Below are 27,014 nucleotides of genomic sequence, written 5' to 3'. Positions count from 1 at the left end.
TACAAAATACACTGCAATAACTCACCAAGGCTCCTTAGACAGCACCTTCCAAACCCCACAGCCTCTACCACCCAGAAGGACAAGAGCAGCAGATACCTGGGAACACCACCACCTGGAGGTTCCCCTCCAAGCCTCTGACCATCCTGACTTGGAAATATATCACCGTTCCTTCACTGTCGCTGGATCAAAATCCTGGAACTCTCTCCCTAACAGCATTGTGGGTGTACCTACACAACAGGCACGGCAGCGGTTCAAGAAGGCAGCTCATCACCACCTTCTCAAGGGCAATTGGGGATGAGCAATAAATGCTGGCCTATCCACTGACGGCCACATCTCATGAAAGAACAAAAGCAAATCCAATCTCTAGACCTTAGTAAGTTGATAACATGGGCAAGACCATCAGTCTGAAGGCTTTAAATACACACTGAAATAGATGTATCAAATGATTACCTATGGCTTATCTGGGTCCCTCGGAGACTGGACATGGTCTCCTCTAGGTTCTGTCGCAGATCGGCAATGTTCTTCACTGTCCTCATTCTCCTGGTTTCAGGATCTTCTCCTGGAAAAATGAGGAAGAAGGATAATGGTGAAGACTTGAATCAGTCAAATTCCTCACATCTCTCTCTGCATCCAATACAGCACAGGCATTCAATAACCAATCCTTTCAGAGCTTGTTCTGCATTCAACTGATCCAAAACTTTGTTACCGTGTCCTAACTCACAACAAGTCCCTTTTTTCTATCCCTCTGTAAACACTCACCTCCATGGGATTGTGATTAACAAGCGCCTTGATTTTAAAATTCTCCAGCTTTCAAATCTCTCCATTGCCTTAAGAACATAAGAACATAAGAAATAGGAGCAGGAGTAGGCCATCTGGCCCTTCGAGCCTGCCCCGACATTCAACAAGATCATGGCTGATCTGAAGCGAATCAGTTCCACTTACCCGTCTGCTCCCCATAACCCCTAATTCCCTTATCGATCAGAAAACTATCTACCCGTGATTTAAACATATTCAACGAGGAAGCCTCCACCACTTCAATGGGCAGCGAATTCCAGAGATTCACTACCCTCTGAGAGAAGAAGTTCCCCCTCAACTCTGTTCTGAACCGGCCCCCCCTTATTTTGAGGCTGTGCCCTCTAGTTCTGGTTTCCCTTCTAAGTGGAAAGAATCTCTCCACCTCTACCCTATCCAGCCCCTTCATTATCTTATATGTCTCTATAAGATCACCCCTCATCCTTCTAAACTCCAATGAGTACAGACCCAATCTGTTTAATCTCTCCTCATAAGCTACACCCCTCATCTCCGGTATCAACCTGGTGAACCTTCTCTGCACTCCCTCCAAGGCCAATATATCCTTTCACAAATAAGGGGACCAAAACTGCACACAGTACTCCAGTTGCGGCCTCACCAGTGCCTTGTACAGTTGCAGCAAGACCTCCCTGCTTTTATATTCTATCCCCCTCGCGATAAAGGCCAACATTCCATTCGCCTTCTTGATCACCTGCTGGACCTGCAGACTGAGTTTTTGCGATTCGTGCACAAGGACCCCCAGGTCCCTCTGCACAGTCACACGATGTAAATTTTCTCCATTTAAATAATATTCCAATTTACTATTATTTCTTCCAAAGTTGATAACCTCACATTTGCTAACGTTATATTCCATCTGCCAGATCCTCACCCACTCGCTCAGCCTATCCAAATCTCTCTGCAGACTTTCCGCGTCCTCCACGCAATTCGCTTTCCCACTCACCTTCGTGTCATCAGCAAACTTGAATACCCTACATTCAGTCCCCTCCTCCAGATCATCTACGTAAATGGTAAACAATTGAGGCCCCAGCACCGATCCCTGCGGCACGCCACTGGTCACCAACTGCCAACCAGAAAAGCACCCATTTATCCCAACTCTCTGCTTCCTGTTAGATAGCCAATCCCCAATCCACGCCAACACCTTACCCCTAACTCCGTGTACCCCAATCTTTTGCAGCAACCTTTTGTGAGGCACCTTATCGAACGCCTTCTGGAAATCTAAAAACACCACATCCACCGGTTCCCCTCTGTCAACCGCACTAGTGACATCTTCATAAAAGTCCAGTAGATTCGTCAAACACGACTTTCCCTTCATGAATCCATGCTGCGTCTGCTTGATCGAACCATTCTTATTCAGGTGCTCTGTTATTTCCTCTTTAATAATGGACTCTAGCATCTTCCCAACTACGGACGTTAAGCTAACCGGCCTGTAGTTACCCGCCTTTTGTCTACTTCCTTTTTTAAACAGCGGCGTAACAGTAGCTGTTTTCCAGTCAGCCGGCACTACCCCAGAGTCCAGCGAATTTTGATAAATTACTACTAACGCATCTGCTATTACCTCAGCCATTGCCTTGTCCTTCCCTACCTCTGTATTCTCCTCCATAATCCTTTGAGAGTTTTGGTCTGTTGTGCAGCATAAATTCCCATCGTTCCACCATTGGCGGCCGTGCCTTCAGCTGCCTGAGCCCTAAGCTCAGGAATTCCCTCCCTGAACCTCTCGGCCCTGCCACCTCTCTAACCTAGTGGAGTAAATAACGAGGAAGATTGTATCCCTGAGGTAGAGGAGGTAGAGGGTTTGGCATCTTCAGCTTCTGAAGTCTTCACCTGTCTAATCTTCCTATAAAACATCTTCCTCAAAACTTATCCTTTGACCAGAAAGTTGAGAGCCTGCCCTAATATCTGCTCCTGAACCTACAAAACTCAGCATCAAATTCTGCTTCATAATGTTCCTGTGAGGTGCTTTAGAAATTTATAATGTTAAATGTGTTATATAAACACAAGTTCTTGTTGCACATTAAATTTCACACAAGTCTTACAGAGAATGGAATGAAACAGTGCAGAGAAAGGCCACTTGGCCCATCAGGTCCCTGCCAGTTTTTTGAAAACGTCCCATGCCCTTTGCTCTTTCCCCAAGGCACTGAAATGTCTTTCCTTTTTGTTAAGTATTTATCCGCTTCCTTTTTGAAAGTTATTATTGAGTCTGCTGCTACCATTGGTTAGTAGGCAACTCATTCCCGATGACAACATTGCACTATACCAATCAAAATGGAGGTGAATTTGCCGAGTGTTGGTGTAGCGAGTGACCCACGGCTGGAACAGCTGGGCCAGGTACACAAATGGACAGACCCAGCAGCCAGGCCTGATGGGAATTCGGATAGGCCAAGTTGAAACACAAAGGTCAGAGGTGAACGAGGGCAAGCATGGACTTGCCAGGGAGGCTGGAACCAGAGGTGCTCAGCCCTGACCAAGTGAGGACAGTGTTTGTGTATCCCCCAGTTTCAGCCTGACGCCCTGGCATCTTGAAATCCCGCTGTTACCTTGTATGGAAAGGGGCACGAGGATGGACACCTAGGGGGACAGCTAAAATATTTCTTCATTCCCGGTGGGTAACTGGGAGAAACCAGGTGGTCTACAATTTTGGGTACAACTTTGTCTTCTGAAAAGCATTTAGACAGTTACATGGTTAAGATGGGAATAGACTAAATTAGTGGTTTAAAAAAAAGGGCAGCATGGACAAGTTGGGCCGAAGGGCCTGTTTCCATGCTGTAAATGTCTGTGACTCTACCCCATTTAGACTCTTGTGTGTCCAGTAATTCTAAACAGACCAAGGCTGACATCCTTAGCGCCGACCGAGTTAGACCCAGAGACAAATTGGCAGCAATTCTGGAACACCCACGCAGAACAACATGGTGTTCGAATGTCTGAGATCTGATCAGTGCTTCCACTCCTTAAAAATACAGCGTAACTTTGAGAGATTGAACAACTTCCCTGGAGCGCAGGAGGCTGAGGGGTGATCTTACAGAGGTCTATAAAATAATGAGGGGCACAGATCAGCTAGATAGTCAATATCTTTTCCCAAAGGTAGGGGAAATAAAAATTAGAGGGCATAGGTTTAAGGTGAGAGGGGAGAGATACAGAAGGATCCAGAGGGGCAGTTATTTCACACAGAGGGTGGTGAGTGTCTGGAACAAGCTGCCAGAGGTAGTAGTAGAGGCGGATACAATTTTGTCTTTTAAAAAACATTTAGACAGTTACATGGGTACGATGGGTATAGAGGGATACGGACCAAATGTGGGCAATTGGGACTAGCTTAGTGGTTAAAACAAAGGGCAGCATGGACAAGTTGGGCCAAAGGGCCTGTTTCCATGCTGTAAACCTCTATGACTCTAACTTGACATTGCTGAAGGAATTTAAAAGCTGTTTACTCTCCAACCTGTGGATGCACTCAGAGGAGAGGAAAGTCCTCACAGCGAGAGACGCAGCAGTCACGGCAGACAGCTCAAATTTCACCCGCAGGCCTGGACACTCAGTCAGACCCTTTCCAGACCATGCCCGTCAGCACTGGAAAGATAAGCAGGGTGAGTAGGATAGGAAAGGCCCTCCACCCAGAAATGGAAACACAAAGGAGGGGGCGGGAAGTCCTCCTCAAGCTCGGAAAGAGAATACCAGGCGGCCCAGTGTGTTCCCATTGTGAGAAAATAGGACCCTCCAGGGCTGAATGCCGAAGGCCGAAAGGGAAGGCCATGGGTCTAATGGGGGCTCCATTCGAGTTGTCCGCTGAAGTACAGGCCAATGGGGAGTGCAGCCAGGCAGGCAGAAATCCTCGCTGAGTGTCCTGCCCACCTGAGCACATGTCCCTACGTAAGGCCAAGCTGGACAAACTGCCAGGGAGCTTTCGGAGATTTTTCCTTTCAGGAACAATGTCCCCACACCTGCCTCGGGATATAGGCGAGTCCATCGTACTGATCCAGGATATAGGCATCACTCAGTGACCATTGCTGGACGGGAAACATAATCCTACCCCCAAGTCCTCCCTGAAAGCCAAGATGCTGATTGGTGGAGTGGGAGGAGGATACATTCTGGTTCCCCTCCACTGGCTCCACCCACATTGTGAGCGAGTCTCTGGCCCAGGAACGATACGAATTCTCCCCAAGCTAACAGATCGATTTCCTCTCCAGAAAGAAACTGGCTGAAAGATAAAAGGCCAGTAAGAAGCAGCAGGACTCGGAACGACACAAGTCACAAGAACAACTTCTTCCCTGCTGCTGTCAGACTTTTGAATGGACCTACCTTGCATTAAGTTGATCTTTCTCTACACCCTCGCTATGACTGTAACACTACATTCTGCTCCCTCTTGTTTCCTTCTCTATGAATGGTATGCTTTGTCTGTATAGCGCGCAAGAAACAATGCTTTCACTGTATGTTAATACATGTGACAATAATAAATCAAATCAAATCAAATCAAACAGTGCAGGGAGTTGGTGAATGTTTAGAGTCCCTAACGGTTACAATAGAACCACTCACAATTGAGGAGCCAAGCAAGCGAGCTGCTTGGGTTTAACAAGGTCAGTGTTAGACCCTTCGAGTTAAAAGAGGACAAGGAATTTAGAACAACCCATGAAATTGGGTTGGCAATACCTCCTCTCCAAAATTAAACAGGGGTCAGAGATGTCCCACTGCAGGAAAATAGGCAGTGAGGGAGATGCCCCACTTAGTTAAAGAGCCTGAGGGGGAAAGTGGTTAAGAGAGGAAAGGTAAAAGTGGAGGATTTAGCTGAATTGTGGATTGTAGAAACATTCTCTCCAGATTTAAATAGAGGTTCCCAAACAGACAAGGAGGGAGTGATTGAGATGCATCTCGCAGGTAAAGAGCCGCAAGAGATAAAAGCAGAAGCTGAGCATCCACGTGGGGATAGGAGGGTTCCAGAGGATGTGGCAGAGCCTTGGGAAAGAGAGGAATGGTGAGGATGAGTTGTAGGGACAGATAAATAAAGCCCACATTGAACCGCTTGTGACCTGACTCAACAGCAGAGAAATCCTAATGAGATTGGACTCCATATCCCAACCTAAACTCAGGACAGTGAGCAGCTCTGACAACCCTGCTCACTGCATTAAAAAGCGTCTGGACAGAGAAGCCAGCCTGCTCCACCGCAGCTCTGCCTGATGTGGATAGACGGGGGAGAGATCTCTCCCATTCAGGCAACACCCCCACTACCTGGCTCCAGAAAAGCTGCCCAGGTTTGGGAGGAGATTAACTACATGTTGCCGCACCAACTAACAGAACCTTAGAGCAGTAATCGGGACACCCTGGAGAGACTCACCCACAAGCTGGACATGAAACCAGAATCCCTGCTGGAGGTCAAAGCCCACCAATCCCCCGGCAATCAGACTGACAAAGCACTGGGGATTTGAACAAATGAATCCACGGATTGCCAAGGTGGAAATGGAAGAGTTCAGCTTGGCCAGAGTGGCTCACCCCTACAGAAAAAAGCCTTTGCCTTTACAGAGTGAGATTTCCCCCAAGCTGGGTACGAACCACCCTGTAATAACCCAAGGCTCTTTCAACAACACAGAATCAGGATTTGAAAGTGAAATAAACTAACCTTCTGAGTTAATAATAACACCAATTTGCTGCAAGCTATCAGTGAATTGGATCACACAAGCCAAGCGTTTGGGAAAACATGCCATCGCATACTTTAAATGTAATTCAAAATACCTTCAGTCCAAAGATATGCGGTTAGGTTGATTGGCCATGCTCAATTGCCCCTTAGTGTCAGGGGGATTAGCAGGGCAAATATGTGGGGTTACAGGGATAGGGCCTGGGTGGGATTGTTGTCGGTGCAGACTCGATGGACCGAATGGCCTCTTTCTGCACTGTTGGGATTCTCTGATTCTACTTACGGATAATTGGTGACAGGAAATAAATGCAGTTTGCCTGTCTGTCCTCTGTCTGTGACAGTTTGGACCCTTCCTCTTTCTGCTGTATATTAATGACACAGACCTTGGTGCACAGGAGACAGTTTCCAAATTCGTGACACAAAACTCTGAGGCATTGTGAACTGTGGAGAGGATAACGCAGAACCCCAAAACAACATAGACAGGGAGGTGGGATGGGCAAAAAACTGGCAGATAAAGGTCAATGCAGAGAAATGTGAAGTGATTCATTTTGGTAAACAGAAACCAGACAGTACGGAAATAAAGGGAGCGATTCTCCCAACAGTGCTGAATTGGCAGGAAAACTGTTCTAAATCCCGTACAGATTCTGTGAATCTCCGCACTCTGTGCAATGCACAGGTCCCAGTCGTGAATCTCATTAAAAGCCCAGGGGGGTGGGGCCTATTCGTGTCGGAGTTTGACAATTCCGGAGCTCTGCGCATGCGCAGTGGCCCCAAACTGTCAAGCTCCCGTTTGCTGGCCAGCCCGATCACTGGACAGCCTGGGACCCCCGCTTTGCTGCTCTCCAGCCCTCCCCCCCCACAGCTCGATCGCGACCCCCACAACAATTCCTGGGCCAGGCCTGACACCTCCTGTCCCGGAACGTCCCGATGTCCAGCCCACTTCCACCAGCAGTGACGATCCCCCAACCGCCCTCCTCCGCAACCCCCCCCCCCCTGCAGCCTGCCCTCCCTCCATCCCAAACCGATCCCCATGCAGAGTGGCAGCGGGACCCCCCACCGATTGCCCCTAGGCCCTGCCCACAATAAGCCCCACCCCCTTGGCACTGCCTGATGCCCGATGGGCAGTGCCAAGGTGCCCCCTGGGCATGGGCACTTTGCCCCTTGGGCCTGACATCCCGGGGGGCCCCAATTGGCCCACCTTCATTCCGACGGGGTCTCCCGCTAGTTCCCCAAACGTGGAGAGCTAGTCTGAACACCGCCGGAATGAAGTACTCCTGGTGGGATGGGAGACTCAATCGAGACTTGAAAGGTCCCAATAATTACCTAATATGCATATTTACCTGCCTTACCGCCGGTTTCCAGCGTGGTCTGACTGGCAACTATTCACCGGCTCTGGGAGATACGCATGCGTTCCCGGCGCAAGCACAAATCCCTGTTCAAGGCTGCAGACGCGCGTCTCCCACCGCGACCCAAGTTGCGGGTCGTAATGGGAGAATCGCGGCCAATGGGCTTCAGGGGCAGACGGACCTGGCTGTATTTGTGCGCAAGTCATTGCAGGACAGGTGGAGAGAGCGGTTGGTAATGTATTGAAAATCCTAGGCTTTATTCATAAGGGCATCGAATACCAGAGTGAGGAGATTATGTTACACTAATGTCAGACGTTAGTTTGGCCTCAGCTGGAGCGCTGCTTGCAGTTCTTGCTGCTGTACTTTAGGAATTGGAGAGAATGCAGAAAGGGTTCATCAGAATGGTCCAGAAATAAAGAGTTCAGTTCTGAAGATAGACAGGAGACAGTGAGATTGTTTTCCTTCGAGAAAAGAAGGCAGAAAGGAGATTTGTTGAGGTGTTCAGAATTATGAGGGGTGTAGACAGAGTGGATAGGGAGAAACTGTTCCCACTGGGGATAGATCAATAAATTAGAGGGCACAGATTAAAAGTAATTAGTAAAAAAAGCAATAAGGAAATAGAATCGAGTGGAATAGAATCCCTACCGTGCAGGAGGCTATTCGGCTCATTGAGTCTGCATCAACTCCCCGACAGAGCATCTTACCGAGGGCCAACCCCTGCCCTAGGGGCTGCACGGTAGCACAGTGGTTAGCACTGTTGCTTCACAGTGCCAGGGACCCAGGTTCAATTCCCGGCTTGGGTCACTGTCTGTGCACGTTTTCCCCGTGTCTGCGTGGGTTTCCTCCGGGTGCTCCGGTTTCCTCCCACATTCTGAAAGACATGCTGGTTAGGGTGCATTGACCTGAACAGATACCGGACTGTGGTGACTAGGGGAATTTCACAGTAACTTCATTGCAAGCCTTACTTGGGACTAATAAATAAAGTTTTACTTTATCTTTATCCCTGTAATCCCACATTTTTCTGCCACTAACCCCCCTAACATACATTAAGGGCCTATTTAGCAAATCCACCTAACCCGCATGTCTTTCAGACTGTGGGAGGAAACCAGAGCACCCGGAGGAAACCCATGCAGACTCTGGGAGAATGTGCAAACTCCACACAGACAGTGACCCGAGCTGGGAATCGAACCCGGGTCCCTGGAGTTGTGAGGCAGCAGTGCTAACCACTGTGTCGCCATTTTACACACAGTGAGTGTTTAATGTCTCAAATGTGCTGCCCAAGACTGTGTTGAGGGTGGGTTCAATTGATGCATTTCAGAGATAGTGAGAGTGTTATCTGAAAAGGAAGAATGTGCAGGGTTACGGGGAGAAGGCGGGAGAGTGGCACTGGGGGAGTTGTTTATTCGGAGAGCCACGGCTGACACGATGGGGAAAATGCTATCATAACAATTCAGTGAATATTACAATTACATCCAAGTCCCTCAGGGGTGATGTCAGAAGCACGGGGTGGGGGGGGGGGGGGTGGGGGGGTGTGATTAAAATTCCAAAACTCTCATCCACAAAAGCTGGTGAGTTTTGTCGGGAAATGGATTGTGGGATTTGGAGCCAAAGGTCGGTCGATGAATGTGAAATTCAGCTTAGTCAAGATTTAGAGTCACAGAGGTTTACAGCATGGAAACAGGCCCTTCGGCCCAACTTCTCCATGAGACCCCTTTTTTTAACTCCTAAGCTAGTCCAAATTGCCCGCATTTGGCCCAATCTCCTCTATACCCATCTTACCCATGTAACCATCTAAATGCTTTTTAAAAGACAAAATTGTACCCACCTCTACTTCTACCTCTAGCAGCTTGTTCCAGGCACTCACCACCCTCTGTGTGAAAAAAATTGCCCCTCTGGACACTTTTGAATCTCTCCCCTCTCACCTTAAACCTATGCCCTCTAGTTTTAGACTCCCCTACCTTTGGGAAAAGATATTGACTATCTAGTTGATCTGTGCCTCTCATTATTTTATAGACCTCTATAAGATCACCCCGAAGCCTTCTACGTTCCAGAGAAAAAAGGCCCAGTCTATCCAGCCTCTCCTTATAACTCAATCCATCAAGTCCCGGTAGCATCCTAGTAAATCTTTTCTGCACTCTTTCTAGTTTAATAATATCCTTTCTATAATCGGGTGACCAGAACTGTACACAGTGTTCCAAGTGTGGCCTTACCAATGTCTTGTACAACTTCAACAAGACGTCCCAACTCCTGTATTCAATGTTCTGACCGATGAAACCAAGCATGCCGAATGCCTTCTTCACCACTCTGTCCACCTGTGACTCCACTTTCAAGGAGCTATGAACATGTACCCCTCGATCTCTTTGTTCTGTAACTCTCCCCAATGCCCTACCATTAACTGAATAAGTCCTGCCCTGGTTCAATCTACCAAAATGCATCACCTCGAATTTATCTAAATTAAACTCCATCTGCCATTCATCAGCCCACTGGCCTTATAACTCAAACCATCTAGTCATTGAATGGCGGAACAGACTCGAGGGGCTGAATGGCCTCCTCCTGTTTCTACGTCATGTAATGCTTGTAAAATATACCAGAAGTGCACTGACTGTGGATAAATACACAACTCACATACTTTACTGAGCAGTCATATTTTAACACGCCAGTGCTTATTTAAATGCTCTATAAATCTAAAGGTAAGTTGAATCAGTTCTAATTACTAATCCCTCGATACATCCCAGGCTATCAGCCATTCTCATACAATTAGATTTTTATTTAAATATTTCCATGCTCAGTCTAGTTTGGAGAGTGATGGGGATTCACTGATGAGTAGTTGAGCTGAAGGGCACCCAAGGGAGTTTCTCAGTTTTAGAGTCCTCTCCACAAGCTGTCACTGGGAGCGACTGCAAACGGATGAGGTGTTTATTCAACTGAGTGAGGCTCAGGCTGTTGGTCGGATAATACGGTGCAGGACGCCTCCCCACTCTTGGAGCCAAAATGGCACCCACTCAAAAATGGACGGGACCTTCTTACCATCGCTCTGCTGGATGCTGGTAACACAATGGCGATTGGATACAACTCATAGAGTCCTAGAGTCATAGAGGTTTACAGCATGGAAACAGGCCCTTCGGCCCAACTTGTCCATGCCGCCCTTTTTTTTAAAACCCCTAAGCTAGCCCCAATTGCCCGCATTTGACCCATATCCCTCTATACCCATCGTACCCATGTAACTGTCTATAGAGTCTATAGAATTCCTAGCAGCAAGACCCAGATGGGGAATCTCAGTCAGGCCAGAACCTCTGGATCAAAGCCAGAAGCAGCTGCAGAAGTTGGTTAATTATTTTTCAATGTCCTCAGAGGGAAGGAAAGAGGTGGATGTTCCGCACCCTGAAAACCGCCTGACATCAGTAACCAAGTTGCAGCAACTAAGGCCCCAGTTTGCGGATTTAAGTAGCCTGACTTCAGCGAGCCTGAAATTCTCGTCAAGCAGCCCTCAGTCATCCATGGAGCAGGTGACCTGATTGGGGATCACAGGTGAACACAGCCCCGTGTACAGGAGCAGCTTCTGAAAATCAACTTCATCCTTCAGTTCGAGCAGTGAAGCGACAACCAGAAAAATCACCAAGTACAATTCACCCTTCCGTTATTCATCTCCTTGCTTTCAATGAGAGCTTGCTGTGCGTAAATTGGTTGCTGCAATCTTCTCCAGTATGCCAACACTGCACTTTCAAAAGTATTTGATTGGTTGTGAAGCACCGGGGAATATTCAAAGGATGTGAAAGACGCAATGTAAATGCAAGTTCTTCCGTCCCAGTTGTTGTGGATGACACTTATCTAATTGCCCCATCGAGCAGGGTTATGGGGGGGGCGGGGGGTTGTGGGAGTGGGAGTGAGGGAGGGTGGGAGAGCGCCTCTATCAAAGGCCCCCTTCTGACTGGCAGTGCCCTCCCCTTAGTGCCCGATGACCTCCAGACCACCACCCACCCAATCTATTCCCTAAAACCCTGCACATCCCCTCGCAACACTCAAGTCCTTCCAACGCTCAAATCCTACCAACCACACCCCTGCTGTTTAACTTCCCTTCAGTTCCTGGCTCTTGGTTCCAGGCAGTTGGTTGCACTGCCTCTTCTGGCCATTGCAGCGCTGTTCACGGAATGTCTGGACAGCTGCCGGCCAATCCGATTGCCCAACTCCCGGTGATGGCGGAAGTCCCGATTCCAGCCAATCAGCGCTCGGTAGAGTTTTTTTTAATTCATGCGTGGGACATGGGCGTCACTGGCTGTCCAGCATTTATTGCCCATCCCTGGTTGCCCTTGGAGGGCAGTTGAGAGTCAACCACGTTGCTGTGACTCTGGAGTCACATGTAGGCCAGACCAGGTAAGGAAAGCAGATTTCCTTCCCTAAAGGACATTAGTAAACCAGATGGGTTTTTCCGACAATCGACAATGGTTTCATGGTCATCAGTAGATTCTTAATTCCAGGTATTTTTTATTGAATTCAAATTCCACCATCAGCTATGGAGGGAAAGTTAAAGGAGAGGGTAGAAGTGCAGGTTAATGGAGCTGAGGACTCAGGAGAGGTTAGTAAAGTTTGCAGACCATGTAATAGAACAGAGAGTATAGAAGGTGGCAGGAATCTAACCTCAGGCAGAACAAAAAAGGTGACAAGTATGAGAAGGGAGTTGGTCAATGCGGGACTGAGGGTGTTGGACCTAAATGCGCGCAGTATACGGAACAAGGTAAATGAGCTTGTTGCGCACATTGAAATTGGCCGGTACGATGTTGTGGGCATCACAGAGACGTGGCTGCAAGGGGTTCAAGACTGGGATCTAAATATCCAAGGATATGTGTCCTATCGAAAGGACAGGCAGATGGGCAAAGGGGACGGGGTTGCATTGTTAGTAAGGAATGAAGTTAAATCGACAGCAAGAAATGATATAGGATCAGAAGGCATAGAATCTCTGTGGGTAAAGTTGAGGAATCGCAAAGGTAAAAAGACCCCGATGGGAGTTATGTACAGGCCCCCTAGCAGTAGTCAGGATGTGGGGCAGAAAATAAATCAGGAGATAGAAAAGGCAATATTACAATAACCATGGGGGATTTCAATATGCAGGTGGTCTGGGAAAATCAGGTAGGTAGTGGATCCCAGGAAAAGGAATTTGTGAAATGTCTAAGAGATAGTTTTTGGAGCAGCTTGTGACAGCCTACTGGGGAACAGGCAATTCTGGATTTGGTGATGTGTAATGAGGCAGACTTGATGAGGGAACTTAAGGTGAAGGAACCCTTAGGGAGCAGTGACCACAATATGATAGAATTTACCCTGCAGTTTGAGAGCGAGAAGCTGGAATCAGATGTAACGGTATTACAATTAAATAAAGGTAACTACAAAGACATGAGGGAGGAGTTGGCCAGAGTAGATTGGAAAGGGAGCCGAGCAGGGAAGACAGTGGAACAGCAATGGCAGGAGTTTTTGGGGGTTATTCGGGAGGCACAACAGAAATTCATCCCAAGGAGGAGGAAACATGCTAAGGGGAGGACGAGGCGTCCATGGCTGACGAGGGAAGTCAAGGACAGCATAAAAGCAAAAGAAAAAGCATACAAAGTGGCGAGGATTAGTGGGAAGCCAGAGGATTGGGAAGCCTTTAAAAGTGAGCAAAGGACAACTAAAAAAACAATAAGGGGGAGAAGATGAAATATGAGGGTAAGCTAGCTAGTAATATAAAAGAAGATAGGAAGGGTTTTTTTCCGTATGTAAGAGGTAAGAGAGAGGCAAAAATAGCCACTGGACCACTGGAAAATGAGGCGAGAGAAGTAATAATAGGAAACAAAGCAATGGCAGAGGAACTGAATAGTTACTTTGCATCAGTCTTCACGGTGGAAGACACCAGTGGGATGCCAGAGCTCCAGGAGAATCAGGGGGCACAGGTGAGTGCAGTGGCCATCGCTAAGGAGAAGGTTCTGGGAAAACTGAAAGGTCTGAAGGTTGAATACTGTGTGCAATATTGGTCCTCTTATTTGCGGAAGGATATATTGGCCTTGGAGGGAGTGCAGAGAAGGTTCACCAGGTTGATACCAGAGATGAGGGGTGTTGATTATGAGGAGAGACTGAGCAGATTGGGTTTGTACTCGTTGGAATTTAGAAGGCTGAGGGGGGATCTTATAGAGACCTATAAGATAATGAAGGGGCTGGATAGGGTAGAGGTGGAGAAATTATTTCCACTTAGAAAGGAAGCTCGAACTAGAGGGCACAGCCTCAAAATAAAGGGGGGTCAGTTTAGGACAGAGTTGAGGAGGAACTTCTTCTCTCAGAGGGTGGTGAATCTCTGGAATTGTCTGCCCACTGAAGTGTTGGAGGCTACCTCGTTAAATATGTTTAAATCACGGATAGATGGATTCCTGATCGGTAAGGGAATTAGGGGTTATAGGGATCAGGCGGGTAAGTGGAACTGATCCACTTCAGATCAACTATGATCTATTTGAATGGCGGGGCAGGCTCGAGGGGCTAGATGGCCTACTCCTGCTCCTATTTCTTATGTTCTTATGTTCTTATAAATCACCTGGATCAGATGGACGACACCCCAGGGTTCTAAAAGAGATAGCTGAGGAAATTGTGGAAGCATTGGTGGTGATCTTTCAGGAATCACTGGAGACAGGTAGGGTCCCAGAGGACTGGAAAGTAGCGAATGTAACATCGCTGTTTAAGAAGGGAGGGAGGCAGCAGATGGGAAATTATAGGCCGGTTAGCCTGACTTCGCTCATTGGCAAGATTTTAGAGTCCATTATTAAAGATGAGATCACAGAGTACATGGAAGTGCATGATAAAATAGGACTGACTCAGCGCGGCTTCGTCAAGGGGAAGTCATGTCTGACAAATCTGTTAGAGTTCTTTGAGGAGGTAACAAGGAAGTTAGATAAAGGAGAACCAGTGGATGTGATTTATTTAGATTTCCAGAAGGCCTTTGACAAGGTGCCGCATAGGAGACTGTTAAATAAGTTAAGTGTCCATGGTGTTAAGGGTAAGATCCTGGCATGGGTAGAGGATTGGCTGACTGGCAGAAGGCAGAGAGTGGGGATAAAGGGGTCTTTTTCAGGATGGCAGCTGGTGATAGTGGTGTGCCTCAGGGGTCAGTGCTGGGACCACAACTTTTCACAATGTACATTAACGATTTGGAAGAAGGAACTGAAGGCACTGTTGCTAAGTTTGCAGATGATACAAAGATATGTAGAGGGACAGGTCGTATTGAGGAAGCAGGGGGGCTGCAGAAGGACTTGGGCAGGTTAGGAGAGTGGGCAAAGAAGTGGCAGATGGAATACAATGCGGAAAAGTGTGAGGTTATGCACTTTAGAAGGAGGAATGGAGGCATAGACTATTTTCTAAATGGGAAAATGCTTAGGAAATCAGAAGCACAAAGGGACTTGGGTGTCCTTGTTCAAGATTCTCTTCAGGGTAACATGCAGGTTCAGTCGGCGGTTAGGAAGACAAATGCAATGTTAGCATTCATGTCAAGAGGGTTAGAATACAAGAGCAGGGATGTACTTCTGAGGCTGTATAAGGCTCTGGTCAGACCCCATTTGGAGTATTGTGAGCAGTTTTGTGCCCCGTATCTAAGGAAGGATGTGCTGGCCTTGGAAAGGGTCCAGAGGAGGTTCACAAGAATGATCCCTGGAATGAAGAGCTTGTCGTATGAGGAACGGTTGAGGACTCTGGGTCTGTACTCATTGGAGTTTAGAAGGATGGGGGGGGATCTTATTGAAACTTACAGGATACTGTGAGGCCTGGATAGAGTGGACACGGAGAGGATGTTTCCACTAGTAGGAAAAACTAGAACCAGAGGGCACAACCTCAGGCGGAAGGATATATTGGCCTTGGAGGGAGTGCAGAGAAGGTTCACCAGGTTGATACCAGAGATGAGGGGTGTTGATTATGAGGAGAGACTGAGCAGATTGGGTTTGTATTCGTTGGAATTTAGAAGGCTGAGGGGGGATCTTATAGAGACCTATAAGATAATGAAGGGGCTGGATAGGGTAGAGGTGGAGAGATTCTTTCCACTTAGAAAGGAAGCTAGAACTAGAGGGCACAGCCTCAAAATAAAGGGGGGTCAGTTTAGGACAGAGTTGAGGAGGAACTTCTTCTCTCAGAGGGTGGTGAATCTGTGGAACTCTTTGCCGCAGAAGGCTGTGGAGGGCCAGGCCATTGAGTTTCTTTAAGAAAGAGATAGATAGGTTCTTGATTAATAAGGGGATCAGGGGTTATGGGGAAAAGGCAGGAGAATGGGGATGAGAAAAATATCAGCCATGATTGAATGGCGGAGCAGACTCGATGGGCCGAGTGGCCTAATTCTGCTCCTATGTCTTATGGGATTCGAACCCGGATCTCCAGAACATCAGCTGAATTTCTGGATTAATTGCCTCGCGATAATACCACGAGTGGGCAATGGCATTGGGGCTGCTGGAGTGGGTGGGGATCGTAGAATCATAGATTCCCTACAGTGCAGAAGGAGGCCATTCGGTCCATTGTGTCTGCACCGACCACAATCCCACCCAGGCCCTATCCCTGTAACCCCACATATTAACCCTGTTAATCCCCTGACACTGGGGGACAATTTAGCACGGTCAATTAACCTAACCCACACATCTTTGGACTGTGGGAGGAAACCGGAGCACCCGAAGGAAATCCACGCAGACAGGGGGAGAACGTGCAAACCCCACACAGACAGTGACTTGAGGTGGGAATTGAACCCGGGTCCCTGGCGCTGTGAGGCAGCAGTACTAACCACTGTGCCAACTTGATGTGGCTGAACCCCACCATTCTGAAAATTCTGACCATTGTTCTGGTGAGAGCCTCCAGACAAACCGTTAACTGACGACTGGGGGGCTTCACGCTTTCTGACTTGACCAATATTTACGAAAGGACTCGAGGTGGTAAACCTGTTATTTGCATATCGAAAGGGTAAGATGTGTCTTCCTCTGGTTCTTACCAACATGGTGGGTGTCACACTTCTGTCATTGGAAGAGCAGCATCACATTGGCCACCGTACCAGACAGAGAGGCGTCCATTCTGAGCCTGAACCGCTGGCACAACGCTGACGGATTCCTTGGCCTTCGCGTTAGATTTACTACACCCAATGACTTCGATCCAAAGATTGATTCAATGGCTCAAACAGGCTAGCAACAGTTAACATGCGACGGGAAAATGTTGCTGATTCCACAACAAGTGAATTGTAGGACAAAGAACAAAGAACAATACAGCACAGGAACAGGCCCTTCGGCCCTCCAAGCCTGCGCCGCTCATGTGCCCACTAGACCATTCTTTTGTATCCCTCTATTCCCAGTCTGTTCATGTGGCTATCTAGAGCAGTTAGATTCAATCTTCCATCACAGCGTCGTGTGAAATTACTGAGCAGTGCACAGTTTGTTGAGCAGTTGTTTCATTATCTTTCAATAAGTTTTAGTAATTTACAAAACATCAATTCTGCAGTGAGCTCCGTGATGAGACGGAGCATTATTTTATCTGTGAATCACTGACAATGTAAATTATAACTGTTGTTTTGCAGAATGTCGGAGAACGTTGAAAGAGATAAACAAGGAGAAACGAGCTCCCACCTGCATGCTGCGTTCAGTAAATATCCACAATATATATTTTATAATGTTCCACTTTGTGGATGTACTCACCCAGCAGGTTGGTATACAGCACCTGTTCCAGGTCTCCCAGCATGGTGAGAATGATGTCCGTGTCTAACTGGGCAGCTCCTTCACGAGGGCAGCATTCTTCTTCCGACACTTTCTGCTTTCTCGGCACCGTCGCCTCTCCAGCAAGAACTTCATTCTCCGACTTACTGACGCTGAATTCAGTAAGTTTATTGGTGAGTTTGACTTCAGTCCACTGGCATCTCAAGGCCGTGCCTGTTACCTCGCCATTCTCTGCCAACCCGGGCGCGCATGCTTCCCGTGTGTCCGTGCCAGCTCGGGGGAGCGAGTGCTCTGAGATGGAGAGGGACCTGGATAGGGGGCAGATGCCAGGCCTGAAGCCTCCACTGAGTGGGACGGCACCCCGCTCAACCCCATCCTCCGCCCAGCCCGCGTTAAGCAGGCACAGCCTCCGCCCGCCTTCGCCCAACAGCGCCAAGTTTGTGAGGGACTTCTGCCTGCGCAAGGGGGGAGCACGTGTGGCACTGCCATTCTTAAACACTGACAGATCCGAGGACCTTTGCATCATCCTCCCTCTGGGTGTGTGGCTTTCTGTGGCTGGGAGGCTCAGTCCTCCATCAGCCGATGGAGCGAGTTGACGAGAGTCACACAGATCTTCATCGTGACGCTCCCACACCCTGATATTCCACCCATTCACTTGTGACAGTCACAGTGACATCGTCTGAGTAACAGAGTGATTCCAGTCCCTTTTGGCAGAACTTGGCACGAGTGCAGCTCCCCCTCAGATCACTGACACTGCAGTGATGTTTCAATAACATGATGTGGGCTCAGGCAGGAGGAGTGTGTCGCGCAGTCTCTCACAGAGAAAACCCCACAAGCCAAACTGCACGAGCTGCTTCTTCAGATGACAGGCTGAGTGATTGCCACCTCGGTAAGTCTTCATATCTTTGACGAAGCTCTGCCGTGACGACAAGGTCAGGAAGGAATAAATACAGGATCCAGAAATGAGCAGAAGAATATTCCTCTCACGAGAAGAAGCATCGAGGCGAAACCTTCACACTACCCACTCCCGAACCAAAATGCACAGAGAGAGAGAGAGAGAGAGGGAGAGACGGTGCCTTGGGGCAGGCTGCAGTGGGGCTGCTGTGAATGTAGCACCCACTTGAAGCAATGAGAGAGATGGAATAATGTGAGCCCAATGCCAGGCACACCTCTTTTAGTATTCAACCTGCATCTCAAATCTATCCCCGTTCTCTCTCTGCTGCAGTGGCTGCAGCTTCTGACAGGGCTGCGTAAACAAAAGGCAAAAAGAGAGGTTTGGAGCGACTGGATTATAAATAACACAAGTTTGATGGGGATTGGGAGAGAGAGAGCCGTGTCTGTCTGACTCCATCATCAGCTGTCTGTCTGTCACTCACACCACACTGGAATTTTAACGTTGCAGCTTTTTAAGGCAGTTAAAGTGATTACGTATCAACGTGTTGGGACTGACCCTGAGGGAGACAGGATGTGTGTCAGGCTCCCTTCATTCTGATCAGGAGGCATCTTGGGGACGTCACCATATGTTAATGGGAGAGGTGTGAAACTTTAAAACATTTGGCAAGACAGTGTAGGATGCAGGCAGAGACGTCACGGTATCCTGAATCTCAAAATGATTTTGGGAGTCTGGAGTTGGGGGGGAGGTGTTGGGAGGGTCGGGGGGGGGGGGAGCCGGGGGGGGGGGGGGGGGGGGGTGCTGGGAGGGTCGGCGGGGGGAGGGAGCGATCTTACTGGCTCACCACACCAGTTGATTGGCGAGGCGAGCCCATAAGATCAGGCGAGAGGCGGAAAACCGGTCTCACGCCCAGTTTCTCACCCCTCGTGATGTTACCGGCCTCATCCTGCCAGTGAAATCAGCCTGGCGCCCTGATTTAAATATTCAGTACCTGATTTAAATATGATTAGTGAGTCTGGGACACTATCGCCCGGGCTCACTTGTACTTAATGGCCTCGCCAGTGGAGGTCTTCACCGGCAAGGATCACGTGCGGTCTCCACCAATGGGGACCGGAGGCAGAGCCCTTGGGCAGTGCCAGCCTGGCACCCAGGCTCTGCAGCCTGGCACCTGGCAGTGCCCACCAGCCATTAGGCAGTGCCAAGGGGGCAGAGCCTAAGGGGAGGGGGCAAGGCTTGAAAGGAGCGGGCCTGAAGGGGCGAACCCATGACAGGGATTGGTGAGGTCTGTAGGGGGAGGGGCCAGGCAGTAATTGAAGTTTGAAGTTTATTTATTAGTGTCACAAGTAGGCTTACATTAACACTGCAATGAAGTTACTGTGAAACTGTTCGGGTACACTGAGGGAGAATTTAGCACAGCCAATGCACCCTAACCGCACATCTTTGGACAGTGGGAGGAAAGCGGATCACCCAGAGGAAACCCACGCAGACATGGGGAGAATGTGCAGACTCTGCACAGACAGAACCAAGAATCAAACCTGGGTCCCTGGTGCTGTGAGGCAGCAGTGCTAACCATTGTGCCACTATGTTGCCCTGTCACCAGGGAAGGGGCTGGGATGACGATTGGGGAGGAGGGGAGGGTGATGTCCGGAGGGGGAGGCGTGGCAGAGTGACAGGTCTCCTAGTGCACTATGTACACATGTACACTGGGAGATTGGGGCACACGCGCAATGGCGCCCCTAGAGATTAGCAGCCAGCTTCCTGGCATGAATAGGCTCCGCCCACTCTCCCTGCTGGTGAGAATCACACTTTGACTTTTTTTTCCCTAAGTGCCGAATGATGGTGTTTGGGAGCCCGCTCACAAAATGGGCTCAATTCTCTCCCATTTTCACACTCATTCAACATCTGGGGGGGGAGGTGCTGGGAGGGTTGGGGGGGACGGAGTGATCTTACTGGCTCACCATCCCAGTTGATTGGCGAGGCGAGCCCATAAGATCAGGCGAGAGGCGGAAAATCGGTCTCACGCCCAGTTTCTCACCCCCCGTGATGTTACCGGCCTCATCCTGCCAGTGAAATCAGCCTGGCGCCCTGATTTAAATATTCAGTACCTGATTTAACTGTAATTAGTGAATCCGGGACACTGTCGTCCGGGCTGACTTATACTTTATTTTTGGTAAGATCGCCCCCTGGTGCTAATCTCTGTGTAAAGCGAGCAAGAGCATCTCCAGAGATGGTCAGGAGTTGATGGAGTCACCAGTTCAGCAATAAGGTGGCAATGTCCAATGACAGCACAGATAATGAGAAGTTACTGAGAGAAACGGGGGAAAGGAAAGCTCCGTGTTTCACATTCAGCTCCTCGAATGTCAGAACCGAGAGTGTGTCACTGTTACTCCCCCAGTCAGGAGCTCCGCTGGCAGAGACCTCCCTCAAACACACGGCTCAACTGGAATCCTCAGGGCTAAGTTTTATTGGGTTAGGGCATCAAGAGATGTGGGACAAAGATGAGTAAATGGAATTGAGGGACAGACCAGCTCCGATCTAACTGAATACAGGGCAAGGCCTGTGTGTTGAGTAGCTCTGACAGAGGGTCATGCAGACTCAAAACGTTGGCTCCATCCTCTCCACACAGACGCTGTCAGAACTGCTGAGATTTTCCAGCATTTTCTTTTTGGTGTTGAATTGCCTCCTCTTGTTGAGGGTCAAACAAGCCAAAGTGAGGAGCAGAGAAATGTGAACTGGGAATACAACAAACTGAAGGTGATTGAAGAGGACATGGGGGTAGGTTAGCAGGGAAGCTAAAAGGTAAAAGCTGGAGATGTTATTGTGCCTGGAATGGATTTACTGATTTGATTCAATCGCTTTGCTCCATTCTGTGCCAAGTGCAGCCTGCCGCAACAGAACTAATGATTGCACAGTGAAGATTGCTTCCAGTATGCTTCGCAGCCTGCTGTACTAATTAGTGAACTATTTATGGGAGGCTAACCTGTCCAAATGTGGGCAGGACTCTGATTGAACTTGGCAATGTTAAAGGGTGAGGGAGCAGCTGCGGGGAACAGTTTGAGCCTCTCTCCAATACCTTCCCTCTGGAATGACCGTCTTTAACACAAACCCCGACAATAATCTTCAACTTTTTGACTCCCCTCATTTTCTGAGCACAGGCAAGTCTGCTGAATCGTGTAGAGTAGCCAACGCTGTGTGTTACGGCCATCATCGAGGTGCCAGGGTAATTTAGTGTTGGACAAACCATCTGTTGTGAATGCAATTTGCCCTGTGGAATGTGATGGATGATGTCGGCGGAACATTGATTTGGCAACACAAGCAGACAGACAGAGAGAAAATATCGAAAGAGCAAGTGCTGGAAATCAGAAATAAAGAAAAACAAAATGTCTGGCGTTACACAGCAGAGCAGTGAGAAATGGGGAAGGGGAGGGGGTCAGGCACTGAGTGAAGAGTCTGCATCTGCTCTGCCTTTATAGCAGCTCCGACTAACTCCCCGGCTGAGAGATGTTCACCTGGCTTTTCCCTCTCCAGATGCCAGTGGACCCATTCTGTAAGCACAGCATTATGTTAGTAATGTGGTTGGTGCCAATATTGGATATATCACTGCAGGGGGTCATCACAAGCCAGAGTTACATCACTATCGAAAGCATGACTTTACAATTGCGTCGTAAGTCATAGCACCAAGAAAGCAAGAGGGTTACATTTATATAGTGCCTTTTATAACCCAAAGTCCAAAACAAAGTGCTGTTGATGTGCAGTCAATGTTGTAATATTGAAAAAAATGACAGCCAATTAGTGTGCAGTAAGATGCTAGTTACTGACCAGATAATCTGTTTTTGTGATGTGATTTGAGGGATAAATATTGCCCAGGACACCGGGGAGAACTCCCCCTACTCTCTGTCACACAGCGCTATGGGATCTTCTACGTCCTCCCGAGAAGGTAGACAGGGTCTTGATTTAACATCCCATTCAAAGTGCAACACCTCTGACTGTGCAGCACTCCCTGAAAACCATAAGCAAATGCCAGCCCAGATCACGGACTCCACTCACAACATTTCTGAGTTAGCAGCAAGTTGCACTATCCACTGACCCACGACTGACATCAGTGAACAGGTCAGTCTGAGTAAATCAACAGCGTGACTGAGAGAGCAAACACTGAGAGGCCTGAACACTTCAAACAGCAGGCTGGTGTACAGAGTCTCTGAGATTATATCAGATCAATCTTCACTGTTCAGAGCACAGCCTTGAGGAACTCTGTCAGAATTCTCTCCCGAGTTTCTGGCAGTGTCCTGGAGATTAATCTTTCATTTCTGGAGACACCAGAATAAACCAGGAAGATCTTAGCAGAGATTGCTTGCTGCATTTCCTCTATTGTAACAGTGACTTCAGAGACGTTCCACTGGCTGTGAAATGCTTTGACATGTCCTGAGGTCCTGAAAGTCTGCAGAAATGCTAATCTTTTATTTCGATAGCTCCTGGGTATTGAAGAAAGCACCTTCTGCTCAACGTGCTGTATCTATAATCAATTTCTACAGAATTTCATCGTCAATATTTGCACAGGAAAATGATCCATTGGATTGTCAACCCCAGAAAGATTCATGGAATGTGCTTCCTTCCATTTGACCCACCACGTCTCAATTAAGGTTATTTATTAGTGTCACAAGTAGGCTTACATTAACACTGCAATGAAGTTACTGTGAAATCCCCTAGTCGCCACACTCTGGTGCCAGTTCGGGAACGCCGAGGGAGAATTTAGCATGGCCCATTGCACCCTAACCAGCACGTCTTTTGGACGGTGGGAGGAAACCAGAGCACCCGGAGGAAACCCATGCAGAGAACATGCAGACTCCGCACAGACAGTGACCCGAGCAGGGAATCGCACTCGGGTCCCTGGCACTGTGAGGCAGCAGTGCTAGCCACTGTGCCACCATGCTGCCAAACAGAAGTTGACTAGTTAAAGATCAAATAAAATGTTGTTTTGCAATTATCCAGCTTTTTATATTGAATGGGATCAAAGGTTATGGGGAGAAAGCAGGATTAGGCCATTGAGTTGGACAATCAGCCATGATCGTGATGAATGGCGGAGCAGGCTCGAAGGGCCGAATGGCCTCCTCCTGCTCCTATCCTCTATGTTTCTATGAAAGCAATGTATACAAAGAACAAAGAGAATTACAGCACAGGAACAGGCCCTTCGGCCCTCCAAGCCTGCACCGACCCTGCTGCCCAACTGAACTAAAACCCCCTACCCCTCCAGGGACCATATCCCTCTATTCCCATCCTATTCATGTACTTGTCAAGACACCCGTTAAAAATCACTATCGTATCTGCTTCCACTACCTCCCCTGGCAACGAGTTCCAGGCACTCGCTACTCTCTGTGTAAAAAATCTGCCTCGTACATCTCCTTTAAACCTTGCCCGTCGCACCTTAAACCTATGCCCCCTAGTAATTGACTCTTCCACCCTGGGAAAAAGCTTCTGACTATCCACTCTGTACATGCCTCTCATAATCTTGTAGACTTCTATCAGGTCTCCCCTCAACCTCCGTCGCTCCAGTGAGAACAGACCAAGTTTCTCCAACCCCTCCTCATAGCTAATGCCCTCCATACCAGGCAACATCCTGGTAAATCTTTTCTGTACCCTCTCCAAAGCCTCCACATTTTTCTGGTAGTGTGGCGACCAGAATTGAACACTATATTCCAAGTGCAGCCTAACTAAGGTTCTATAAAGCTGCAACATGACTTGCCAATTTTTAAACTCAGTACCCCGGCCGATGAAGGCAAACATGCCGTACGGCCTACACTTCCTGTCAGTGTCACACTTACTTCTCGTCAGACCTTAAGCTTCACACTTTCAAAACAGTGCATCCTCCACCAGCCATGGACAACTCCATGGGAGAGGTTTATTCCAACTAAAATTTCAAGCATATTCCCAAATAGAACAATATTAATCAGTCCCAAGAATACATTAAACAACAGCTGACTTAATGAATATAGTGGAAAATAATATCCCATAACTTATAAAGGCATGAGATTCGAATTAATTTCGGGGAGCAGTTTAAATACAGCTCCCTCGATATCCCGCACTATAACATGAACACTGTGCAGTGAGTAACATGTGTGCTGTCCTGACACATATTAGAAACTGGAGTAATATTTAAATACCAGAAAATGACCAAATTGGTTGTGACTTCAGATAAATGATAAACCCAAGTTAATAAAATGGCCAGCAATCTATTTCCTCATTCAGAGAATCACAGAGAACAGAAACAAGGCCATTCGGCCCATCATACCAATGCTAGCTCAATGAAGAGTTTTTTCCTCAGTCCTAAGGGCGGCATAAGGGCGGCACGGTAGCACAGTGGTTAGCACTGCTGCTTCACAGCTCCAGGGACCTGGGTTCGATTCCCGGCTCGGGTCACTGTCTGTGTGGAGTTTGCACATTCTCCTCGTGTCTGCGTGGGATTCCTCCGGGTGCTCCGGTTTCCTCCCACAGTCCAAAGGTGTGGGGGGTTAAATTGATTGGCCATGCTAAAATTTCTCCTTAGTGTCCCGAGATGTGTAGGTTAGAGGCAGTGGCGGGTAAAAACATGTAGGGATATGGAGGTAGGGCCTGGGTGGGATTGTGGTTGGTGCAGACTCGATGGGCCGAATGGCCTCCTCCTGCACTGCAGGGTTTCTATGATTCTTTCCCCACGTATCAGCTGTGACTCAATGTGTTGCCTTCTTGGCTCTGTATCAGAATTGATTCAGATCCTCTGGGATGACATTCCCACTGAAGGAATGCTGCACTGTTGGAACGACGAGCTTTTGGATAATATATTAAATACAGGCTCAATCTGCCTCTAGTTTTGATGTAAAATATCCACTAATATCCACAAAACGCCACCCCAAATGTTTTAATGAAACAGATTATTTTGTCATTATCACAGTGTTGTTTTATGGAGTTTGCTGCGTACAGGTTGGTTCACGGGTTTCCGACATTACAATAGTGACTGCGCTTCAAGGAGTAGTCTTTTGTCTGCAGATCAACTTGGAGTGTCCTGAGGTCATGAGAGGAGGTATTTAAATGCGATGTTTCCTCAGGGTCCCTGACGCTGTTCCATATTGAATAGCGTTAACTCTTTAGCTTTTCCTTTTTAATTTCACCTGTCTGAGGAACCACCCAACTTGTGAACAGACCAAGGCAATCACTTCAATCGGTGAGGTGAGGGAGAAGGGGTAGCACAGTGGTTAGCACTGCTGCTTCACAGCGCCAGGGACCCGGGTTCGATCACCGGCTTGGGTCACTGTCCTTGCGGAGTGTGCACGTTCTCCCCGTGTCTGCGTGGGTTTCCTCCGGGTGCTCCGGTTTCCTCCCACATTCCGAAGATGTGCGGGTCAGGTGGATTGGCAATGCTCCCTCAGCGTCAGGGGGATTAGTTAGGGTTAATGCATGCGATTATGAGGATAGGGCCTGGGTGGGATTGTGGTCGGTGCAGACTTGATGGGCCGAATGGCCTCCTTCTGCAATGTAGAGTTTCAATGATTCTATGATTCTAAAGCATTGTGGAAGAGGTAGACTCTTTGGAGGCTTATGATGGAGTGAGAGATAATGAAACAGAGGGATAATGGATGGAGTTTCAGAATGCAGCGCCCTGTCAGCTGAACAGAGCAAGGGGAAGGTATAAAAATGTTCGAGTCACGAGGGCAGGCTTTAGCTGTTGATTTGGGGCATATTGCAGAGTGAGGATGGGGTGAGGCCACAGAGGGAAATGTAAACATTCCCAGAAATGTTGTGGTTTTGTTCAGCCTGTTCTCACACTAATATCAATGTGTCCACTCCCATTCATAAAGAGAGTTCAATGGTTTCTCATCCCAACCCTATAGCCTGTGGTTTGGCTTCAATATTCCTAATTTTCTTTCAGATCATTATCTGACAGATGTGTTTCCAGATGCATTTCTATTCCCAGATTCTTCACAATTAGCTCACTGCCAAAAAAGAAACTCTTTTGAGAGCAGTAAAGAGCAGTAAAGAGCAGGCCAGCACGAAGTAGCCCATCTATTTCTCTTTAATGATCAGCCCAGCCTCATTCACCTCATCAATTTCCGCCATCTTTTGTCACTCCAGGAACAGACCCTATTCTCTATTTCTATCACCTGCAGCAAGGTCCCCCACTGGTAACTTACACAATAAAGTTAAAATTTAAGTTTACTTATTAGTCACAAGTAGGTTTACGTTAACACTGCAATGAAGTTACAGTGAAAATCCCATAGCCGCCACACTCCAGTGCCTGTCCGGGTACACTGAGGGAGAATTTAGCACAGCCAAAGTACCCAACCACCACGTCTTTCGGACTGTGGGAGGAAACCCACGGGGAAAGACACAGGGAGAATGTGCAGACTCCACAGACAATGACCCAAGCCGAGAATCGAGCACGGGTCCCTGGCACTGTGAGGCAGCAGTGCTAACCACTGTGCCTTTGGCTGTGATACCTGACTGTGCTTTATTTTTCTGTTTCATATCTCATTTCAACTCTTCCTGATTTGCTCGGATCAAATCATAAGGACATATGAAATAGGAACAGGTGTTGGTCACACTCCTCCTCGAGCCATTCAGTAAGATCATCCATCCCAACCCCAACTCCTCAGAGAGTGGTCTTGCCCGACTGCAGAAGTAGAGGCTACAAGGGAGAG

General features: G+C 48.2%; 1 protein-coding gene across 1 annotated transcript in view; it reads right to left on the bottom strand.

Moving 5' to 3' along the window:
* The window catches only part of nav3 (neuron navigator 3), a 396,979-nt gene that overhangs the window by 185,539 nt on the left and 184,426 nt on the right, over positions 1-27,014 (bottom strand). Inside the window, exon 9 of the mRNA XM_078221087.1 lies at positions 451-559. Coding sequence (XP_078077213.1) covers positions 451-559 — 109 coding nt within the window. The remainder of the gene's footprint in view (positions 1-450; positions 560-27,014) is intronic.

Source organism: Mustelus asterias, chromosome 9, assembly GCF_964213995.1.
Source record: "Mustelus asterias chromosome 9, sMusAst1.hap1.1, whole genome shotgun sequence".
Lineage (NCBI taxonomy): Eukaryota > Metazoa > Chordata > Chondrichthyes > Carcharhiniformes > Triakidae > Mustelus > Mustelus asterias.
This window is presented reverse-complemented; position numbering and strand designations above follow the sequence as displayed.